Here is a 17,955-nt window from a genome sequence, read left to right as displayed (position 1 = left end):
ATTACAAAAATACTAAATGGATAACAACTTTCATATATTCCTGACTTGGTACCGGCATTTTCTTATGTAGAAAATGGTGGATAAAACCTGGTTTCATAGCTTACTAAACGTACCACTTGTTTGATAGTCGCATTAAGTCCATTATATTGACAACGATGTGTGAACCAAACAAACAGACATACTAGGTAAAAATTACAAAAAGTCGGGGTACATCAGTCAACATTTGTTATAATCGTAATCAATATAAAAATAAATATGTCAACAAAAAAAAAACTAAAATGCATATAGGAGTTATTCACTTCCGTATTTCTTCAAATGTACAAAAGTTTCATTTAACTCCACTTTTTTTGACAGCAACCTCGACCTTTGACATACTAATTCCCATATTAAAAGGCTTGCTTATAGCTTTAATCCATATAGATTGCATTAAAACCCTTCAAATGACTCTCAACTTAATTTCCAATCTATTTTCTTTTTTGGTTGCAGACACACGGACAGACGAACGGCCAAAGCGACGATTCACATCTACCTTCAACACTAAAAGTTAAATGTCAAACGACATCAAAAACATCAAATGTCGTGTGCGTATGCAGACTTGGAAATTTTTGTTCCATTATCACACTGTTAAAAACTTTAAGTTATGATTTTAGGAAAACATCCTCTTTTGATGAACGGGCTAGGCTTATAATTAGATACATCAGACGCGCGTTCCGTCTAAATAAAGCTCATCAGTGACGCCCAGATCAAAATAGCTTAAAATCCAAACAAGGATAAAGTTGAAGAGCATTGAGGACCCAAAGTTGTGCCAAAATATGGCTTTAGTAATATATGCCTGGAATAATATAGTCCTTAGTATAACGAATAATTCATACTTTTGCAAAATTAAATTTACATGAATAAGCATAAATAAATAAACTCATCATAGATACCAGGACTAAATTTTGTATATATGCCAGACGCGCGTGTCGTCTAAACCATATAATTGATAATCATGTCAACACCGAAGTGGTGACTACTGAGCTGGTGGTACCCTCGGGTGTTAAACGTCCACCAACATTATAGTCATTATTTGCTCTTAATATGGTTAACCTATTGCATTTGGTATCTAAGAAACAAACTTAACCCAGAAATATCAACACTGACTAATAAACTATAAAAATGCGATCAAGGTCAGATGATAACTGTAAGATGGACACCTTACAATCATTTCATAAACCAAATATAGATGACATATTTTGTCAAACAAACTGACCAAACTAAAAAACTTAACACCCGAGTTCAATGTCAAATAAAACCATAAAACTGATATATACATCCTTAAATATTGCATACACCATTAGAAAAAAATACTGAAAGACAAACACTAAACTTAAACCACTGAACCATGAAAATGAGGTCAAGGTCAGATAATACCTGCCACGTGGACAGATTCATTCATTCATTACCAAGAAGACTTATTGTTTTTTAGTATCTAAGATATAGCTTTGATCACGAAAACTTAAACACTGATCCATGCAATGAGGTGAAAATTGTCTGACAGTAATTAGGACCTTTCAAAGTACGCTCTTACCAAATATAGAGGCGTGCGCGTCATTTGTAAGGGATATTTTTGTTAGTGATTTAATTGCTTTTGTTTATTTGATTCCTATAAATTGTTTAGAAATATAACAAAATACACAGAAAAGGCACTCTTGCTCATGGTTAAGCTGAGTTCGAAATTGCAAATTATGTCAGAGTTACCAATCTTTATCTTTTATAAGAGCTTCATATTGTCAAACGTGTTGGGTTTTTTAATATTGATATAACAATTGAAATGGAACTGTTTGATTGTTTTCTGATGGAATGGAGTATAAATAAAGTAAAGCAATTATACTTTGTGGTGTAAAAATAAAACTTGGTAAATTATTTAGAAAGAGCTTATACATTCATTTGTATTTGTTTACCAGTAATATATCTAAAATTTATGATTCCAAGCTTTCAATTTATGTAGACAAATGTCTCAGTTTTGAAAAAGTTTTGATAAAGTGGGAGAGGTAAACTTATCTATCTATATTTAAGATAAATGTGTTCCTTGGAGTCCGACCTATTTATATCCTGATAATATTTTCCTGACAGATTTCCTTCTGGAGATTAGATAGTAGTTTGAAACAGCTATAACTTACGACACGTATTTATATGGGGACGAAGTCCCCAATTACGGTAGAAAAATCAATAAAAAAAAAAAAATCGGGAAAATTTCCCGAATTTTTCATTCTACTAATGAACTCAAAATCGTTAACTTTTTTTTTCAGATCTAGTTCCTGTTCCGGTTTTCCCCGCATTTGCGCAGAAATCTGTCTTGTTTGCATGAGACTTTAAAAAGAAAATTTTATGTATCAGTCTAGTAAAATATAAGATTGGAATTCAATACAATTTCATTTTTAATAATTGTTTGATTTGAAAAAAACGTTACCTGATGGAAGCGTTTCTTTTGTTTACATTGAATATGACGTCATAATTTAAACAACGTCACAGCTAAATCCCTAACCACAGAACCGAAATCGGGAACGTTACGGTATACCTGTTTCCTTTATTAACATGTTTGAGGTAAGAAAATAATACATACAGACTTCGTACCCATTCACAGGTTATGCCTGCCTCATATTAGTTCAAATACAGATTTCAGTAGAGGGATATAATATGTTTTCATGACGTGTGATGCACGCTTCGGAGTAGACGATTGACCTGTCCAAGTACCCATTCTCGCTCCTATTAGTGTTCATGCTATTTTCCCATTTTTTGTTCGTTTCCTATATTTAACTCTTTTTACTCGATTCACAGAATGTGAACATTGGTAGACTACCGTCGCCTTAATTCCTTTTTTTGCTACTCAACGCCAACCATGTTTGGTATGGTCATCGTGGTATTATATTTTCATCTTTTAATTCTCTACATTGCAATATTTGTTGGCATTTTTGCAATACTATTATTTCCTTTAAAGCTAACGTACAATAAAGATCAAAAGAGTATATATAGAGAGAGATTTTCAACGAACGCAATGTCATGCTCAGACTATCATATTTGTATCTTATTATCAGCGATATAGCTAGGCAAACACTTAATTTGCTAAATATTTTAAAACGAGCATGTCCACAATGTAAATATGTACCAAATGTCAAGTTGGTCGGACCACAACTTCATGGTAGCAGTCTATAATAAAAAGTTCAACTGAAAAGGTATGGACATATTGATTTCTGTACTGACTCATGCACATTCTAGAAAACGTAGTGTTCACTCTACAATATTCGGCGGGGAATAATATTTGTTCAGTTCTATTATATCGGCATTTTCCACGTCAATGATTTGTCAATTTCGAGACTTCTAATAATAAAAAGTTCAACTGAAAAGGTATGGACATATTGATTTCTGTACTGACTCATCCACATTCTAGAAAACGTAGTGTTCACTCTACAATATTCGGCGGGGAATAATATTTGTTCAGTTCTATTATATCGGCACTTTCCACGTCAATGATTTGTCAATTTCGAGACTTCAAAACTTGCTGTATTTGTGGTATTTCTGTTCAATTTTAATGGGGTGCAATCAACAAAGTCACCACACTTTTAATAAGTTCAGTATATATATTTTTTTCTTTCTGGCCATTGGGGATAACAATTCCGAAAAAAACAATAAATCTAAAATAAGAACTGCACCTTAATCATATAACTTTTATGCAGTAAGCTGTGCATGTTTCAGATTGTCCTAGTGGTGGTTAAATTAAGATAGTGACACGGGAAAAGTGCATTTTAAAGTTTTATTGAATCAACCAATGATTGGTTGGTACTTGGGTAATAGTGCCAACAAATAGCCTGAAAATGTACAGAAAATTTCAGTAGGTACTCCATATAAGGCTGTGTTGTGGCTTTTTATGTCCAGAAATACCTCATCGCCTTGTAGCAGCTCCAGGGACGCGGAATTACTTCCGGTGACGTAACCAGATGGAACGTGGCCATAAATAGAGTTCACATACATTAAATTGTGGTAAAGGTCAATCCAAATTGGTTTATCTGAGTGATACAAAGCATGGAAATGGAAGACGTATATACCACTATATTTCGCGGTAAATTTTCCCGTTTTCGTGTCATACCCTAATCCATGATTTGTGAAAACTCTGTTAAATATTACTGTATGACCCTGTGCCTGTGTATGATGAGCTGAAATCCCAACAGAAAAAGCTATCTCTTCCGCCTGGCCGTTTTCTATAATGAACGAAAAACAACATTTAGTCAATCTTGTTATGCATTTCTGTAGAAACATTTTAAAGAGTTATTCATGTATAGAACTGGCTAAAGATGCATTACAAAATAATAAGAAGCATGCAGACTGTCATATCAATTTTGGTGAACATCTCATGGTGAACATGATGACAATTCAATGTAAATAATTGTGAGGGGAAATCTTTCTTGTTCATGAGTTTATGAAGTTTATATGCATAGTGTTTTTTCTATGAACTTAATCTAATGATAAACATGTCCAAAAGTTGATAAAGACTTGTTTGTTTACTATTCGTGTATCATTCGTTGCTGTCTATACTATATTGTTGTTCTCGTCATGTACATGCATGAAATATTTGCTTCTGGACGTTTAGCAACCGACAATCAATCAAACAATTATATTGTTGTTTTAAAACCTTATATAGCGCAATGTTTGCAAAATTTAACCGCAACAATGAGTCATTCACAATAACGACTATATCATGTTAATCTTTTGTTTTTTCACCAAAATGTGGTTTTTAAAGCCCCTAAAAATGAAAGTAAAACATAATGAACACATCATCAATTGCATCTGACGTCATCTTCACAATTTTATTTCACAAGGAACACTCAGAACCTTTGAAACTACAAATACTGTTGGGCTAACATCAGTATTTTATAACTGATTAGATTACAAAGTTCAATGACATACAATTGCGAATTGTTCCGACAATAATTGCTGGACAACATTATTCAAAACAAACGTAAATATAAGGGACTAAGTTTGTTTTTTTAAATAAAAAAGAGGTGACAAGACCAAAGGGAATTTTAAACTCATAAGTCAAATGAATAAATCTGTTTTATATTGACAAGTCAATGGCAAAAAAAAAGAAAAAAAGACCAAAAGACAAATATCAGTATAAAAAAAAAACATATAGAACTAATGACTAAGCAATATGAGCCTCACTACAAACTTTTTTTAAATGATTTAGTATTCCTTTTCTTGAATCATTCATCGAACGTACCGATGTAATCTGTTGACGGTGACAGTATAGAACCTGAGAATGTTGTATAAGTTTGATTTGTTCCAATGTCACCATAAATTCCACCTGCTCTTCTTGATCTGACGAATACTTTATCTCCTGTATGGAGGTTTATAATTGCGGTGTTACCTGCATCGGCGGACTCGTTCGGTGTTTTACCATATGCTGAGTTGATATACTGGTCATTATAGTACAAATCTAACCACAATTTCTGTGAAGCATTAAGAGATATAGATAGTAGCAATCAACACTGGCATATAGTCACGTTAAACATTTTTTTTTTTTTAATTATAATATAAACATTCGCTCAATTGATTCACAAATTGTCAAACCTCACTGCATTTAAGTTATATTTAATGATTTTGACTTACACAACCACAATTACACTTTTAATTTCATGCAATTGGTAATGTAACATAAACTAGATCTTCACACTATATTTCATATTAAAACATTAATGATGGTCCCACAATACATTTAAGAGAGACTAGAACACACCCGTTATATCGCGGGTCCGTGACTGTATTAAAGTATATAACTATGCGCAAGCCTTATTTTAGTATTAGTACTGTCATCTGATAAAGTCATGCCGATTATAAGATACACAATTTTCTCTGCTTTCAAATCTTTCTGTTTGAACCCGTCGAACTGGAACTTATCAATTATTGGTAATATTAATTATTTGGAAAACAAAAGGTCCTAGAATGGAGTATTTTTTAATCAAAAGCATTGTCCTATATTAGTTCTAAATAAAGTTGAATTCTTTGATTCGCTGTTTTACGTCATGCCCGCTAACAAATTGAAACTTATTTTTAGTCCAGATTTTTAGTATTCGTATTGTTATCTTAGAAAGTCTTACGGATTAAAATACTACAATAGGTAACAATTTGACAATTTAGTAGTGTCAACCCTGTGATTATGACCCGTGTATATAGAATATTAATCCTGAATACACCGTTTGGTGGTGCGCCTGTCAGATGCGGAACGTACAGATAAGGTAATAGGTAACAGGTGATTATACTATTGGTATCGGTATCGGACTTGACCCGGAACTTCCTTATTATTGGCAATATTAATAACGTGGAAAATAAAAGGGCCTGGAGTGGTGTAATTGTTAATCTACACCTTTGTACTATATTAGTTGTATATAAAGTTGAATTCTTTGATTCGTCGTTTTTACGTGATGACGGCTAACAAATTGGACCTCGTAATTTTAGTATTATAGATACCAAATGGATAGTCAATCTCAGGAAACGAACTGACAATGTCATGTAAAAATACGACATAGAAACATGAGACACGAACGAACGAACCGAACAACTGGAACTACGTCACATATCTAAGGGGGTTAAATCATGTGCTACGGAAGTGAAAGCAGATTATGCTCCACATGTAGCATCCGTCGTTTTGCTCGTGTAGAAATAGAACTGCAACTGACCTTGAAAAGACGCTTTGTTAACGAGTTTAATGTTCCGGAATAACAAAAGGCTGCAAATTGTTTTAAATGATAGAATAATATCTATGTTTTAATTTCCGTCTTGTCGTAAAAAGTTTCTATGGTCACATTGTTGGGGTACCACTCAATTTACGGTTTTGGGTAGTCATTTTAAATTCCCAAAACTAAATGTTTTTGTTAAATCTTCCGCTATTTTCATATTCAAAATATTTTTGATGCACATATCATTAAGGATCATCGGAATGATGATTGCATAATCATAATACCACCCTCGAGTAAAACTTTCAAACTAAAAGTTGGCTGTTTTTCAGATGGAAATTTAACGATATTTCTTTAAAAACGAGAAAATTTATAATTCATAAACAGTATTAGACATTTGAGAGAACAAAATATATTATTGCAATACTGCATGCAAATTTTGTTGGGCAAATTCCAAACAATATTGTCAAAAACTCAAAAATATAAACATCATTTGTACCTTTTTTAATTTCGGAAATTACCTATCCGCTATTCAGCTCCACCCTTTTTTTTTTTTTTTTTTCCTTAGCAATGCATTTGATAGTTTCGATGTTATTACATGTACTTTTTCTAGGGTAATTTAATTTATTTTTTGAGAGATTTGAATATAATAGTACGGTCCTACTAAAAAGCGCCCGGGAGCGCCCGGGGAATAGTAATTCTTTCGTGTATTTTCTGTAAAAAAAGTTATTATATTTTAGTCTGAGACTGTTATAGTAGTCTCAGATTTAGTCAATAAAATTTTGACTTTTTATAAAAATTAACCAAAACCTTCGGATAAGATGTTTTTTCCGGATAATGACTAGTTGATATTGTGTGGACAAAATACATTGTATATCCATGCTCAACCTCAGAGCAATTAATATACATGCAAGCGGTCGGGGGGAAAGTACTATTGAAGTTTTGCAGAGATTTGGTATGTGACAAGGTGATCCTACAACCAATTTCTCTTGATATTTTGCTTTCCTATGTCGAAAGAGTTGTAAATCATCAGTGAAGTTATAAGACTTACACCAAATGGCAAAATTGTTGCGACTTTACCATATATGTGATCAAACTGATCCATATGTGTCCTCACAACCTGACACTTTTATTCGATCTCGCGCTCAGTTTACTACTTGTAGTTTGGATTGAAAACAGGTTTTTTTGGAGTTTAAAAGCATAACCTTTAAAAACGAAGGAAAACTACACAAAACTGAGTCGTCTGAACGTGTTGACAGTCTTTTGAGGTATTATAATGTTAGTTATCATTTATCTCTGCATGACATGGTAAAAATAATCGCGAGTACATATTTATTTTCAAATACAGTTTACCTTTCAGAATGCATTACCAAGTACTTATTGAAGTCAACACCTGTGCAATCAGATAAAACAGTTACTGAAAAATAAGAACTAAAACTTGCTGTCATTTCATTGATAACGATTGTTAGTGATGATCTGTTCTCTCATAAAAAAGTATTTCTCATTTAGAAATTGTAGCAAATTTAGCCCCATTACATTTGGGATTGGCCGAGCAGTAATATCATGAATATGGGAATATGGGTCACTAACATTGATATAAACTTTGTATTCACAGGGCGTTTGTGTTTCCTATGCAGAGGTAAGACTATACCTGACAGGCATTGCCATGCACGAGTTTGACCGAATCAAGACGGTATTTACGCTTCAGATGGCATCGTTTCAAAACACAATGGGGTTGTTTGATTTAAAAACGTGTCGAGAAATTGAATACAGTCAGTAAGACAAATGATAGTAAGAAACGTTTCATTCCATGGCACAAGCAGACTTTCAGGTTTCTCGCTGCACCGAAGACCCATTGGTGGCAGTCGGGTGTAGTCTTCTCTATGGTCGGGTTGTTGTCTCTTTGACACATTCCCCATTTCCATTCTCAATTGTATTATCTTTCCACAATTGATTCCAGAATGCGTAAGATGACAGTGAAGAGAGGTCAAGATAACACTTTTCAATTGACTGACGGTGCATCATGGCGGCTGTTTCATTGTACCATAGGAAAAAAGGTCCAGTTCGTGTTCCAAATTATTTCAAAAATTTGACCGGGAACCCCAACATTTTTCATGGGACAAATGTCATCAGATTACTTACAAGATTAAATTGTACCTGCAAAGGTTAATCTTTGTGCTCAAAAGCTGTGTTTGCTTTGAACAAACTCTGTCCTGCGCCGAACTTGTTCGTGTCAAAGAAAGGGAAGTGTGTTGTAATGCTAATACGCGTACTGAATCCGCATATGATTACGAAAAGATTGATTCTTATACCTATTTAATGAAGACTAAAGCTATTGTATGACGCTTTTAAAAGGGTCATGACAGATTTTAAATGACAACATAAGCAAATTGGCTTAACATTGTATTATTTTCCATCACCGCCCTAAAAAAATGATGAGTCTATACTTTTTCACCAGGATAATTCTACTAAGACAATGTCCATCCACCAACTCAACCAAACGCTAAATCAATGCAGGTAAAACTTATGATTTTTTTAAACCTCGTATTCGCCTCGGTTGACTATGGTATTTTTTGTGTTATAACTGATCTGTGCAGACTTTGCGAATACACAATATGTATTTTTCTTGAATTAGATACTAATTTTCACAAAATAAACAACATTTTAGATGCAAAATTGAAAACACTTTTTCAGTGCTTGAATTTTGTTTTTTTTTCAAACATAGAAAAAATATTGAAATAATTTGATAAGCTGGTGTTTTATAGTTACGAAAATAATTCTGTAATACACTGTAGTGAAAAAGTATAAGCAATATGAAAGTTTATGTAGTGAAAAGGTCAAGGCCATCTCTTCTTTTGCTACGTCATAAATGAAAAAAAATCAGAATGTTCCAGACCAACGCCATTTTGTAACGGCAGCTCTTCATATATGTAGTCAATTTTGACGTTTAACCATCGTTTATATCATATGCTTATGATTGAACCACTTTTGTAGCATTCTTTTGAATAGATATCAGAAAATTTCTCCTTTTTGTCATTGTGGTTGAAATATTGATATTTTTAGGTCTGACCTTTGACCTCAATTTCATAAAAATGTGACCACTCTGGATTTTTAAGACCAAACTTTTCTTATTGTACATGTTTTCCTCTTTCCATCGATATATCATATGATTTACGTATGTGTTCTTCCGGACCATTACGGTTTTACAAAATGACCTCTGGTTGCAGTACTAAAAACCAGTGGTGAGTCTAATTCGATAGGCATATTTAATGAATGGGGACGGAATGGTGACTACGTGAATTAGAAAATATCCGTCGTCATCTGTGAAACTGATTTTCCATCTCGTTATGTAGTCCGGCAGATTGGTGAAAAAATGCTCAATTAATGAAGAAAGCACCAAATTTTGGATGATGGTACATTTTTGTGTACTGAGCAATATTAGCTATGGGCCCACCCTCAACATTTAATATGGCGGCTTATTTAAAGATGGCCGCTATACATTCTTAAAATATTTTCCAATTTTACACAAACCACAGTGGATTTGAAGCTGGAAGCACAAAATTCAACATATTTGAATAGTTTGGTGTACTTAGCAAGATTTTGTTTTGATCTATCTTTGAAATTCAAAATGGCGGCTATTTTCAAAATGGCCGCCTTGAAAAATCAGCAAATATTCATTATACAGAATAGACCTAAAATTAAGTATCGTGAAATTTAGTCCCGGTTCCAATTTGGTCCTTTTGTTTTTGCCTGGCTTGTCATTCAATATACAAAGTAGTAGCTTTCATAAAAAAAACTGCAGTAGTACCTTTCATTAAAAGCTGCAATATTTTTTGTCTTGGGTAACACATAAAAGTGATTTGAGTTTTATATGCCGTAAGATATTATTCAGTGCCCATCTTATTTCTTTGATTGCAATATTTTGCAATTTGAAATATAACTAGAACACACCCATGAAATCGCGGGTCCGTGACTGAAATAAAATACATAACTATGCGCAAGCCTTATTTAAGTATTGGTATTGTCATCTGATAAAGTCATGCCGATTATAAGATGCACAATTTTCTCTGCTTTCAAAATTTTTCTGTTTGAACCCGTCGACCTGGAACTTATCAATTATTGGTAATATTAATCATTTGGAAAACAAAAGGGCCTGGAAGGAGTATTTTTCAATCAACAGCATTGTTCTATTTAAGTTATAAATAAAGTTGAAATCTTTGATTCACTGTTTTACGTCATGCCGCCTAAGAAATTGAAAAATGTACCTATACGTCTTATTTTAAGTCCAGATTTTTAGTATTCGTATTGTCATCTTAGAAAGTCATACTGATTAAAAAACTACAATAGGGAACAATGTGACAATGAATGAATTTAGTAGTGTCAACCCTGTGATTATGAGCCGTGTATATAGCAAAATCTTAAATACACCGTTTGGTGCTGCGCCTGTCAGATGCGGAACGTACAGATAAGGTAACAGGTAACAGGTGAATATACTATTAGTATCGGTAACGAATAAGATCCGGAACTTGATAATTATTCGCAATATTATTGATGATGTGGAAAACAAAAGGGTCTGGAGTTGTGTAATTCTTAATCAACACCATTGTCCTATATTAGCTATATATAAAGTTGAATTCTTTGATATGTAGTTTTTACCTCATGACGGCAGATAACTTGGACCTCGTTATTTTAGTATTACAGATACTGTGACTTGAGAATTGTATAAACACATATCAGGGAAATGGCAGGAATTGAGGACAACAAGGACAAGTAAATTAAAATGGCAGACACTGAATCACTTGGGGATGTGAAGAAAAGAACAGCTGATATTGACTGCAATACAAAACAGAGCGAAGCGCGAATTGATGGTCTCATAACGATGCAATCTAAACAGAGAGAGGCAATGAATATCAATAATGAACTGTTGGGAGCAATATCTCAGCAACTTCGGCGGTCTGAAGACGGGATAGACCACAAAGCTTGTAGTAAGCGCTTGGCGGAATTGATGGTCATACCAATTTGAAATTCAACTTTGTGGTGAGACGGATGGACAAGCTGAAAACAACTGTGGAAGGAGACACAGTTCAATTTAAAAGTGAATTTGAACAGCAGGGTACTACTTTCCAACGATTGTCATCTGTTGTAAGTAAATTAGTGGACAACAAATTAAAGAAGTTAAAATACATGCAATAGACACATCATCTAAGCCAAAATTTGACCTTAGCCAGTACAACGCAAGTACACCAAAAGTACATAGCAAACTCTCTGTCTTGGTTCTTTCCTCAATTAGTTCGCATGAACCATCAACCGTAGCATCTCTGTTGAAGGCCAAGGGGGTGTCTTCACCTAAAGTCGGAAGTCATATATCATTGCTTTAGGCCCTGTATGAGACAGTTCAAATTAGTCAACAACAACCTCATTTAAGAACATATTAGAACCCTTTAGTACTGATCAAGGATACCAGCAAATGGCTTCTGTTTCTTCTTATGCACACTTACCACCTACTATAAGTCAATCACATTTCGTTCAGAGCAGCACACCATTACAGAATTAATTGGCTGTAAGCTGATCCCATTTAGTATCTCCAATGCTGATCTACTGAAAGTACCATAATTGTCGAGTCAATGGCAAATCCTTCTCTTCCCTCATTTATGACTCCAACTATGACAACCTCTTCAACTCCTGAAGCTCTAACAGGCTTGCCTCAACAGCAAGCTGACTCCACTGACCGATCCAGGAAAGGGCAGAGGAAACCAAAAGAGCGCGGTACCAGCTTTTTTTTCAGACTCTTCTTTGGAGAGAGAATATACCTGATGGCAAGATATATCTGTTGCGAGGGACTGGAGCAGAAGCCCGCAGCTCCCAAAAATGCAAATATTTAGTGGAAGAGGACCCATGACTTGGTAGGCGTTCATTTACAAATTTGAACAGACTGCTGGTAGAAGGCAATGGGAAAACAGGGAAAAGGTGTGTAGGCTCCTAGATTGCCTGGCCGATGTTGCCTTGGAGTACGCTCGCAAGGTAAACACAGATGATGATTCCAAGTAAGCTCGCAAGGTTAACACAGATGATAATTCCTAGGCCTAAAGAAAAGCATTGAAGCAGCGTGTTAGCACGAAAGACGATCAGACCAGATTGGAACCAAAGCATTCCATCAAGGATGTAAAGACAAAGCTTCTGCAAGGCATGTTATAGAGAGGAATCCAGAAACGATCAACAAGTTGTTAAAACAATTGGAAACCTCAATAGCAAACCAGATGGCAATATATGCACCACAAAGCGCCAATTATGCCCATCGCCAAGTCTTCTTTGCTTATTGCGTAGTATCTCCGACCGATAAAGGGAATATAAGCATTCCTTTGGAAAATGAGGTGCGTAACCTCACTCATATTGTCACAAAACTAGCTGATGCTTTCAACTAATAAGCGTAATCGTGGATTGGCCGATTAATATAAACTTGGGCCTTCTGACCAATATAATCGTGGAAGATAACCTGATCAATATACACGTGAAAAATCCCATGAGCAATACAATCGCGGTAGATCACCAGATAGAAATACATTCAAGTTTAATGCCCCCACAGAGCCAAAGATCATATAGCTCATGAGGAAAATGGTCAGCATCTCCAAGGACAAACTCGGTTATTTCAGGCAACGGTCACCTTCACCAGGATACAGTGCAAATCAAAGCACAACCCCAACAACGGAGTCTTTAAACAGCAACATAACAAATTTATAATCCTGGTACCTTTGATAACTATCAAGAACATGAAGACCATTTTTAAAGAATCATTTCTTTAAATTCCGAAATTATTTTTTTATTTTATAATGTTTTTCCGCCATCTTGAAAATGGCATATTGGATTTGTAGTAGGTTCATAGCTGAAATCAAAGGGTATACAACCAAGAACTGCTGTGCAAAGTCTCATGCTTTCCTCATCAAGTGAGTAATTCTGCTCTATATCTGCACCAATCAGCCGGACTAATGACGGCCGTAATGATTTTAACCTTTAGCTTTTAACTTATTTAATTCGAGCGTCACTGATTTTGGACGAAAAATGCATTTGGCGTACAAAATTATAAGCCTGGTTTCTTTTGAAATTTCAACACGACTATGTTGTATACAAAATTTAACACAAACTCGGAAAGCTTAAGTTTAAAAGCAACCTGAGCAAGCCAAACTGTCCAAGTTGCAGAAGAGTTTATCCGTGTTATATTTATGACACTTTATAAACATTATAATAGTATGATGTATATTTTAATACGCACCTTAATTTACCCTTAAAAACATGCCAGAGATGTAAAATAAATACTAGATTACCTTCAGCTATCACCTAGAATAAAAAAAATATTGAGTTTAACTTACATGATCTGAAGTAGCCAGTGCGTGGTAATGAAAAATGTATAAACCTGGATGTGCCGCAGTGAATGTTCCAGTGTCCTTGTCGTATGCCGGTGCACCTCTACTGGCTATAATTCTATCGTATAAAACATGCTGACTGGTTGTCAAGTTAATTGAGTGGTTCAGTCCAACAGAGAAAGCATCCAATCCATCATTGTCGCTTACTGGATCAAAAGATTTAGAAGACTTTAAATCATCCCTGCTTACCAAACAAAAATAAAATCAACCCATTGACACAAAAAAACCTTATACTGTCATCTTTCGTGTCATTTGATTAACGACCACTAAAGTTACTATATCAAAAGGTAGTGATTCATAAATAAAAAAAGTGTAAGCGGTCAAACGTAGATCCAAGTTATTTCTTCAAACAAAATATTCTAGATTAGCAGTTAGGAATTATTGAATACAATATCTTTTTAGCTTAATTCTTTTGTGAGGGAAATGTATGTGTATATTGAACACAACGCTAAAGGTTTGCTGAATAGCATACCTTTCGCTAACAAAACTAACCTGCCAGCAGTAAACCAGTAAAAGTAGTATACACTTCATCGCCTGCTCCAAAAATCACATTATCGTAGTTATCACGTGCCTTTATATAAACTGTATCGTCCATTTCGAGATTTATAAACACAGAATTGCCAGCATCTACATAGTTACCGTAAACTGAAACAATATAATCGTCATTCCGGAAGAGTTCTAACCATACGTGTTCGTTGCTTTTGGTAACTGCGTATAAATGGAAGGCGTACAAGCCGGGAGTACTGCAAACAAATTTACCATCAGCCGAAAAGTATGCATTGATGTTTGTTATTGTTTTATCAAATGTTAGAATTTCGCCATGTGTTAGGTGTTCATGTGTTGCCCGACCTTTAGTAAATGCAACAACGTCATCTCCTCCTTGAAAATTAAATAAATTTAAATAAATAAGATTTGGTATCCAGTACTTTCTTACTACTGCCACTATGGTGACGCAATAATTTTCAAAAGTAGAATAAAAAGCATTGTTTACACTTTTCTAATTGACTTATGTTTCTAAGAATGACGCTAATGACATTTTCAGTACATAAAAAGATAAAAAGTTTTTAGATATATATATATATATTGTAGAGTTGTCACTGCCTTAGACGTACTTATAAATATAATTATTTTCTGTGACTGTATCTTGCATTAATTTGTAGAATCATTTATCATAGATAATTGAGCTGATCTGTAACTATAACATCTCCATGCCTTATATATCATGTACTGTAGTACGACGCTAGATTAAAACTGACGAGGAAAGCTAACACACGGCCATTGAAAACTTTATTATTGTGAAGCCCAGGTGATCGTATGGTCTAGCGGGACGGCTACAGTGCAGGCGATTAGGTGTCACGATATCTCAGTAGCATGGGTTCGAATCCCGGCGAGGGAAGAACAAAAAATTTGCGAAAGCAAATTTACAGATCTAACATTGTTGGTGTGATGTTTAGACGAGTTGTATATTTTCGGTTTTTATCCAACGCAATCATAGGTTTGAACGTAGTTTTTAATTTAGACTCGTTTATATTTTTTCGTTTGGGCTTGTATCATATTTTCCCTTCGGTTTATATGATCCATTCATCCTATAATGACTCTTAAAATTCAAGAGTCTATCTAAAACTGACGGTATTTTTTATATGGCCTTCCATATACCGTTTCGATCCCTAACATCACTGAAGAGACATTTATTGTCGAAATCCGGATCTGGTGTACTAACAAAATATTGACACCGTATGTTTGTGGCATAACATCGTGGCCACAAGTTAAATTTGTTTTCTGTTTAGTATTAAATTTATATTAAGATCCATTTTGTTACATCTTATCATATGATCAATTTTATTTGGCAATCGCCAATGGTAGTCAGCAGGGTTAAAGAACATTAGTTGTTCGACCTGTTAGTCAAATGCGTTTTGTTTAAATATACTTTTTCATTTTTTTTGGTTTTTTGGAAAATGTTGTTTGTGCTGTTTTTAGACCCTTCTACAACGAAATTTGTTTTACATACACACGTATAAAAATGCGGTTTTTATCCAACGCAATCATAGGTTTGAACGTAGTTTTCAATTTAGACTCGTTTATATATAGCATGTATAGTTTAACCCTGGGTTGTACCAGAGGTTAAAAAATGTAATTGATCCTGTGCTTGGTTTTGATCGATTGTTTTGCAGGTATTGCTCCAGTGTGAAAAGAAATGCACAACTGATCCGTATAATTCTGCAAATATCTGTCTGATGTGATAGGTTCCTTAATTGAAACCAGATTATACATAATCCATCGTCGCGACATAGCAGTTAGATCAACCGTGCTTATATCATTTCGAAGAAAATACGCGGCATTCTCTATACACAACCCTTTTTAATTCGTAACAAGGTTTCAAATTCTCATCAACCGTTTCCCCCTAAAAAGTACCCTATCCACTATAACTGTCATTTGTTGTATTTAGTTGTTGAAAATTTAGAAATGAAGAAGTGTGTTCTTTAAAAAAAAATTCTTAACTTACCACTGACGATTAAGGGCAAAATCAAAAATAGTAAAAGTTTCATTGTGGTTCTGCCGGAATGTCTGAAGATAATAGATATTAGGACACACTAAGCTGTTATCAGTCAGGTTTGAACTTTACCTTGAGTTGGCATTGACTTGGACAACTGGACATGTGTTGATTAGAAAAGTATACGGGAATAATTAGGTAAAATCACCCAACCTCAATAAAACCTAACATTTTCATGAAATCATACAAAATTTACCACGTGACTATTAAATTAGCAGCATAATTGTTCAAGGTTAATATCAGTATAGCAAGGTAGAAAATTTATCTCCGTTTTTCCTGTCTGCAAACAAACGCGATAATTTGCAAAAGCTGATGATACCAGTCTTATTAGCTAGACCTTAACGGGCAATACAATCAGAAGCATGCATATACCTTAAGTAGAGTGTAAACTGCTTTACCATTCCCATCATCTGAATTCATCTGATTTTCTGTATGGTTTGAGTTGCTAAAATTTCTAGTTTTCTGCGTAATACGAGAATCTGGATCTTAGGTTTCACTTCTGTATTATTTTATTTCAAGGCATTATTCTCTATTGTTCTCTTTGTATGTATATATAAGCACACCAGCACTCTTATTTTCGCAGCTAATTTTCTCTATTTCAATTTTTGGCATTTATGCTCTAATCTTGGTTTATAATCTTCTATTCTGTATTTTTTCAACAGAGGAAGATATTAAGTAGGTAGTCAATACTGTGAGTCACAGAAAGACGTGAAAAAAACAAAGAGTATAAAAGAAAAAAAAGACTTGTTTTCCGTCATAACTCCTTACTTTCTCGTATTTTTGTTACATTGGTTAGACTAATTACAGTGTGTTCACGTTAGTATATATTGCCTCATTCATTTGTCCAGTTTCAATAATGTGGCGACCGGATTTGATAACATAAGCAACACGACTTATGCCACATGTGGAGCAGGATCTGCTTACCCTTCCGGAGCACCTGAGAACACCCCTCGTTTTTGGGGGATTCGTGTTGCTTATTTTTTAGTTTTCTATGTTGTGTCATGTGTTCTATTGTTTGTCTGTTTGTCTTTTTCATTTTTAGCCAGGTGTTGTCAGTTTATTTTCGATTTATGAGTTTGACTGTCCCTCAGGTATCTTTCGTTCCCCTTTTAAAGACAAATAACAGCATAGAAATTACATACTGACCAATTATGTTGCTTATATGATACTAACTTTCGCACATAAACCATTATGTTAATTTAGTACAATGTGTATATATGACTAACAAGCCATTGCATGTCGGGAATGATGGCAATTTTTAAAATCTTAACCTCAA

General features: G+C 34.4%; 1 protein-coding gene across 1 annotated transcript; it reads right to left on the bottom strand.

The window, feature by feature from the left end:
• Window positions 1-3,781: 3,781 nt before the first annotated feature.
• LOC143085261 (uncharacterized) lies at window positions 3,782-16,707 on the bottom strand. Its single transcript, XM_076261510.1, has 5 exons — window positions 16,632-16,707; window positions 14,621-15,007; window positions 14,075-14,274; window positions 5,258-5,486; window positions 3,782-4,238 (listed from the first exon to the last, which is right to left on the bottom strand). Exons 1-5 carry the CDS (start codon window positions 16,672-16,674, stop codon window positions 3,802-3,804), a joined length of 1,296 nt encoding a protein of 431 aa, XP_076117625.1. The 5' UTR covers window positions 16,675-16,707; the 3' UTR covers window positions 3,782-3,801.
• Window positions 16,708-17,955: the final 1,248 nt, after the last annotated feature.

Source organism: Mytilus galloprovincialis, chromosome 8 (assembly GCF_965363235.1).
Source record: "Mytilus galloprovincialis chromosome 8, xbMytGall1.hap1.1, whole genome shotgun sequence".
Classification (NCBI taxonomy): domain Eukaryota; kingdom Metazoa; phylum Mollusca; class Bivalvia; order Mytilida; family Mytilidae; genus Mytilus; species Mytilus galloprovincialis.
Note: the sequence above shows the minus strand (reverse complement) of the source record. Positions and strands in the feature narration are given on the sequence as shown.

Coding starts and splice junctions, on each gene's coding strand:
- LOC143085261 (XM_076261510.1), bottom strand. CDS start 16,674: ATGAAACTTTTACTATTTTTGATTTTGCCCTTAATCGTCAGTG. Junction 14,275..14,620: donor TACTGGTTTACTGCTGGCAG/GTTAGTTTTGTT, acceptor CTTTTGATCCAG/TAAGCGACAATGATGGATTG. Junction 4,239..5,257: donor ACCGTCAACAGATTACATCG/GTACGTTCGATG, acceptor CGTTCATTATAG/AAAACGGCCAGGCGGAAGAG.